The sequence below is a fragment of the Lactuca saligna genome, chromosome 4 (assembly GCF_052625555.1).
Source record: "Lactuca saligna cultivar CGN05327 chromosome 4, ASM5262555v1, whole genome shotgun sequence".
NCBI classification, from domain to species: domain Eukaryota; kingdom Viridiplantae; phylum Streptophyta; class Magnoliopsida; order Asterales; family Asteraceae; genus Lactuca; species Lactuca saligna.
Window position 1 is genome coordinate 136,653,137 of NC_136420.1, and position 6,437 is coordinate 136,659,573.

General features: G+C 35.8%; 1 protein-coding gene and 1 pseudogene across 1 annotated transcript; both read left to right on the plus strand.

Annotated features, from left to right (window-relative positions):
• Positions 1-599: 599 nt before the first annotated feature.
• On the plus strand, positions 600-1,964 carry LOC145040179 (uncharacterized). Its single transcript, XM_078988147.1, has 4 exons — positions 600-750; positions 1,033-1,256; positions 1,532-1,588; positions 1,737-1,964. The coding sequence occupies exons 1-4, from the start codon at positions 600-602 to the stop codon at positions 1,962-1,964; spliced, it is 660 nt and encodes a 219-aa protein (XP_078844273.1).
• Positions 1,965-5,462: 3,498 nt separating this feature from the next.
• Positions 5,463-6,095, plus strand: LOC145040180 (dof zinc finger protein DOF1.7 pseudogene; annotated as a pseudogene).
• Positions 6,096-6,437: the final 342 nt, after the last annotated feature.

The window sequence follows — 6,437 nt, forward strand, 5'->3', positions numbered from 1 at the left end:
AAACCAAGAATTTAAGAAAATGATTTTAATCATTGTAAAAAATTCTAGAAAGTTTATCATATATCTATCTCAAACATGTGAACCCACCAATATCACATTGACATTTCCAAATCGCATGTGCTCCTAGGATAGAGTAAGGGTCAAGGCAAGAAAGGACTATCAACTCGAAGATAGATATGTTTCGTTTAATAGATAATTATGGTTTTGTGCTCTGTGATTTGGGTAGTTAATGTAAATATTGTCACCACTCGGCATTTCCGTTATCGGTCGGGGAAGGTGTCACACCTACGACCTTCAACTTGTTTAGTTCTTGGTTGGGTGTGGAGGATTTTGATGTTGTTGTTCTACATGATATGATTGATTTCCAAGGAAAATAAGGAGAAAGCAAGTTTGTTTTTTTCCAAAATAAGTTGAAATTTGTTAAAGGAAGAATAAAGCGGTGGAAAGCTTCTATGCGGGCGGAAAAGGTAGGTCGAAAAATGATTTGAGGTAAAGGTTGGATGTTATTGACAACAATATTAATGTAGGGATCACCTCCATTGATTGTTCTAATAAGAGGTGGGATGTACTTATAAATTCGTGATATTAAGGCTTGTGAAATGGAAGATGTGTTACAAAAGTTGAGAATAAAATGGGGTGTGGAAAGTGAAGAGAATTCAAAGTTTTTTCACATTTTACTCAAGAAGAGAAGGAGGTGGATGATGATTTGTGGTGTTTTAGTGGATGGATTGTGGCGTTTAGATCCATGGGGTAGTAAAGCAAAAACATTTCGACTATTACACTGAGAGATTTAAGTTGTCCGAAGGGGTTCGTATTCTTCATCATAGTCCTAGGTTTAAAGGGTTAGAGGTTTCAACTCCCACTAAGATAAAGTTGCGGATTTTTGAAGTTGAAGTTAGGTCAGTAGTTTGTTTGTATGGCAGTAATCGAGCTCCATGTTCGAATGGTTTTTCCTTTTATTTTTTGAAAAAAGTATTGGGATGTGTTAAAAATGACATTTTTTCGACTTTGTATAAGAGTTTGGTGATACAGGGATGATTCCTAATGGTTGTAATTCTTCCTCTATTAATCTTATTCCGAAGGTGGATAGCTCAGCTAATGTTATGGATACTAAGCCTATTAGTTTAATTGGATTGCAATATAAAATTATTGCCAAGTTGTTAGCTAATAGGTTGGTGGTGGTTGTTGGTGATGTTGTTAGTGTGGAACAGTCTGCTTTTATCAAGGGTAGCCAAATCCTTGATGTTTCGTTGATGGTGAATGAAATAGTTGATTGGATACACATAAAAAATGATGTTTTTCAAAGTTGACTTTGAAAAAGCTTTTGATTCTTTTGAGTTGAGATTATTTAGATTAGGTAATGTGTTTCATGGGATTTGGATTCGTTAGGATGGGGTGGATTAGAGTATGTCTACAGTCTGCTAGATCTTCGGTATCTCTAAATGGAAGTTTGACTTCAGAGTTTCAGTTGAGTCGTGGTTTGAGTCAAGTAGACATGTTTTCTCCTTTCTTATTTATTATATCTATGCAGGGTCTTCATGTAGCTATGGAGGATGCAATGTTACATGGATTTATTAGAGGTGTTCGGGTTAGGGAGAACAACATGCTTATTTCCTATCTGTTTAATGCATACGATGCACTTTTTATAAGTGAATGCAACATAGATAACATAAAAGAATCTTATTAGTATCATTCGTTGTTATTAATGGGCTTCTGGTTTGAAATTAAACCTTCAGAAGTCTAATCCGTTTGGAGTGGGGATTGGCTTAGCAGATACTCAGTCTATGGCAGCTATCATTAGGTGTAGGGCATTAGCCATTCCTTTTGTGTATCTTGGGTTGCCAGTCGGTGATATCATGTCAAGATCAAAAGGCTGGAAAGTGGTCGTGGATCATTTCCATAAATGTCTTTCAAAGTGGAAACTTAAAATGCTTTCCATAAGGGGGTTGTCTTACACTGCTTAAGTTATTTCTTAGGACTTTAGGGATTTACTACATGTCATTGTTTAGACTTCCAGTTGGTGATGCTCAATCTTTTGAATCCATATGGGCTATATTCTTTTGGGGTGAAAACCATATGAAAGGAAGTTGAGTTGGGTGAAGTGGGATGTTATTTTAAACTCTATATGTAATGGGGGTTTAGATGGTAGGAGTTAGTCCTCTGTTAATTTTGCTTTGTTATATAAGTGGATGTGGCATTTTTTAACGATTCTGGCTCTCTTTGGGTTAGATTCATTAAAGCTTGTTATGGGTTGTTGGGTGGATTTAATAGGAGTCATGCTAGAAGTGGGCGAAGGGGGGTATGGACTGGAATTTTGGGTGTGATCAGTTAGTTGCATGACTGGAAAATTACTTTATTATCTTCTATTAGTATAGTTATAGGGAATGGGGCGGATACACAATTTTAGACATATTTTTGGTGTGGAAACAAATCCTTTCAAAAACATTTTCCTAGATTGTTCGCTCTTACAAACAGTCAAAATATGGTTGTCAAAGACTTCTGTTTATGTAGAATTGGAGATTTTCTTTGAGACGTGATATTTAGGGTTGGTGAAGAGAGCACTCAACTCTAGACTTTGATGTCTTTGCTAGAGGAGGTCACCATCACTTATTCTTTGGATAGATGGAAATATGAATTGGATCCGTCGGGTGATTTCACAATCAAATCGGTGCGATGGTAGATTGATAGTGTGGTTCTCCCAAATGTTGACATACCTACTAGGTGGAACAAGTTTGTTCCTATGAAGGTCAACTTTTTGTATGGCGTTTAGTTCTTGATCATCTTCCTACTCGAGTGAACTTAGATAAAAGACGGATTAACGTTGACTCAACTCAGTGTCCTATTTGTTCTTGCCATTTAGAAGATGTCGATCATTTATTCTTCACTTGTGATCTGGAATGTGAATAATGCAAAAGAATGTGTGTTTGGATAGAAATGCATATTCCTTACTTTTCAAACATCGCATATATGTTTCAATGTGTTGATTTGTAGATGGTGCTCCATCGCATATATGTTTCAATGGATTGATTTGTAGATGGCGCTCCATTTTAAACGAAAAATCGTGGAATTGGTTTTTTAACACTTCTTTGGATTTTGTGGTCTTACAGAAACTGTATGGTTTTCCAACAACAATATAGAAAAGCTTTCATGTTTGATGATATTGTAGCTTTTGCTTTTAAATGGTTTTGCCATACAAATACTAAGGCCAAACAATTACGTGGGTCAAAATTTTGATCATGTAATTTTAAACTATATATTTCTTTTTTGCCAACATCTAGCTAGTTTTTTATTTAAAGTTTTTGTCGTTAAAAAAAATAAAATAATTTTATTTTATTTTTATTATTTTTCATGTCATATCGTGTTGGTTGTTTTTTTAATTAGTTTGTTTTCATGTTGGTTAAAAAAAACACGACATAATTTATATTGTGTTCGTGTTAGGGGTGTTCAAAACCGGATATCCGAATTTCGGATATATTAGAAAATTCGGATAGTTGAATTTTGATATCCGAATCTGTATCCAAAATTTCGGATATCTGAATTTCGGATACGGATTTGGATATTAAACCGGATATCCGAATTTCATTAGTTTTAAAATAAATCTTCCAAGAACAAGAAGGTTTTCATGCATTTGTTAGGTATAATAGGACTTCATTTGGTCCAGTTAAATGCAAGATAAGATCTTTGAGAAATCAAACTCAAATTATTAAAATCAACAAAGAAATGTAACATTTATATCATCCCCACTTTGCATACCAAGTAAAAATGTTGATAATTTGTCTTTTTGAATTTCAAATGAAAAAACCAAATGCATTAAAACTATTTTTAATAATTTTTTAAATTATATATTTCGGATTTCGGATATCCGAAATATCCGAAAATTTCACATTTTAATATCCATATCCGAATCCGAAAAATCGGATATCCGAATTTCAGATATCCGATTTTTCGGGTATTTTTGGATCAGATTTTCAGATTTTTCGGATCGTATGTTAGGATGCGAATATTTTTGAACACCTCTAGTTCATGTTACATGAAATTTTGTTGTCTAATGTCATGTTAGAATATATATATATATATATATATATATATATATATATATATATATATATATATATATATATATATGACACAATTGTCCGATTTAGCACCCCTACCCGTACCTAGAGGTGGCAATCGTGTCGTGTCGTGTCGGGTTCGTGTCGTGTCGAAACACTAAACGGGTTGAAAGTGCTTGACCCTAACCCGACCCATTTAATTAACGTGTCGTGTCGTGTCAACCCGTTTACTTTCGTATCGAGTTCGTGTCGGGTTTCGGGTTAGGGCTATATCTTGAAATATGTCGTGTCTGTGAGGTTAAAAGGTTGAGCATGTTGAAAGAGTAGGAGTTTGGTAGCGGAAATGAAAAACTAATTGTTTTGAGGCAGAATAGATGAAACCATAGCAAGTTTAGATGACAAAATTAAAAGAGTGAGATTTAGGGAGGCGGATGACAAGGTCATGAGGATGTGAGAGTGGTGAAAGAGACTGGGTAGTTTGGGAGAGAATGGAGAAACTGAAATGAAATCTTGATCTAGACGGCTAAGTTATTTCAACATTATAAAACAATTCAATTCGAAGGTTTTCTTTTGCTTATGCTTTTGGTTTTATATCTTTCTAATTTATTTAAATAATTCAAAAAACTTGCATATAAATAAATGGGTCATTTTCGAGTCATATTCGAGTTGAAATTCTCAACCCTAACCTTACCCATTTAATTTTCGTGTCGTGTCGTGTCAACCCGTTTATTTAAACGGGTTGAAATATCTTACCCAAACCCGTTTATTTCGTATTGGGTTCGTGTCGGGTTTCGTGTCGTGTCAATTTTGCCACCTCTACCCGTACCTACTCTCAAATCCTTATGTTAGTCCTAAGATTTTTACTCGCGTATATATTTTACTGTTCATTTTGACTTTACCGTTTACTCGTTTTCTTTGTTTCCAAACCCTCATTCTCACACATGTCGGACAACATCTATATGATGCATTGACATAAATATTACTCCCATTCCTACCCCATTTTAATAGGATTGTGAAGTATGTTACATATTGTTATTTAATTATATACCTTATTACTCAACAAAATATATAAACGGTTATACCAAAGGCTTAACTTCTCTTGAAAAAATTCATAGTAGCCGACGCATCCCATTGGTATAAAGCCGGAATGTTTGACTTTGAGTGAGTCATGTGATGAAGCTCATGATGAGGGAGAGGAGACTGGTGGTGGTCGTCATTTTCACGCGGACACCCATCGCCATCTTTAATCCAACCAGATAAATTCATCTACGTTATCTAAAAGCGCCCCAATAAAATATCTTCCATTGTTCTCTTCTCTCGCAAATCCAATTTCCCAATTTCATCAACAACATATGCTTCGATTTTGACCCAAAAATGCATCAGGATCCATCGACCTACTCGTTGCCGATGACTATGAACCCTCAGTTTCCGGAGCACGAACATCTTGATTGCCCTAGATGCGAATCCAGCAACACCAAATTCTGCTATTACAACAACTACAATCTCTCGCAGCCTCGCCATTACTGTAAGAACTGTCGACGTTATTGGACCAAAGGCGGAACTCTCCGTAACATCCCAATCGGTGGTGGTACTCGTAAAACCAATAAACGATCTTCAAATTCCAGTAAACGTCCTGTTAATTCTTCGTCTCCTGATTCGCCTGTAACGACTCCACCGCCGCAGCCACCGCCACCGCCTCCGCCAGCTCAGTTTAAGCCGGAACCCTTACCGATTTTTGGGTTTGGTAATAACCAAGGTAAAATAAACGGTGCAAGTTTCAACTCGATGTTGAGATCGAATCATGGGGCGCAATTTGGGGGTTTTGTAGATGGGTTGAGACCGAATTTGGGTGATGAAGCTCGGGAGGATAGATTGGTTGGAACTCCGGTGGCGGAGTTATTCCGGAGGGACTATTTGAGTATGAATAATGATCATAATCAGAGCGGAAGTGGAGGCGGAAGAGGGGAGTCGAGCGGTTGCGACGGAGGGAATGGTTGGCCTAATCTTTCCATTTTCACACCAGGTTCCGACCTCCATTAGATTTTGAATTTGACTTTTCAGAAATATTTAGAGATCATGAGAATACTTTTGCTAAAAGTAATCTTTATTATTTGGATGATTTTGTTTGTTGTAGTCAATTATGGTTTTATGGAGTTATCCAAAATTGTGGAGATATAAATTATAGTGATACGAATAATTATCATTCATCAAACAAACACAACACGTATAACTGAAGTAATAACTCGAAAGATTTAATGGGTTTGTGAGTTTTAATTTCCTTCCTTTTTCCGTGTTTATTTCGTATAATGACATGACATTTCATTTAATATACAAGTAGCAAACGATTCAATTTAACCTTTATGTGTTTTTGATTCTTTGGTA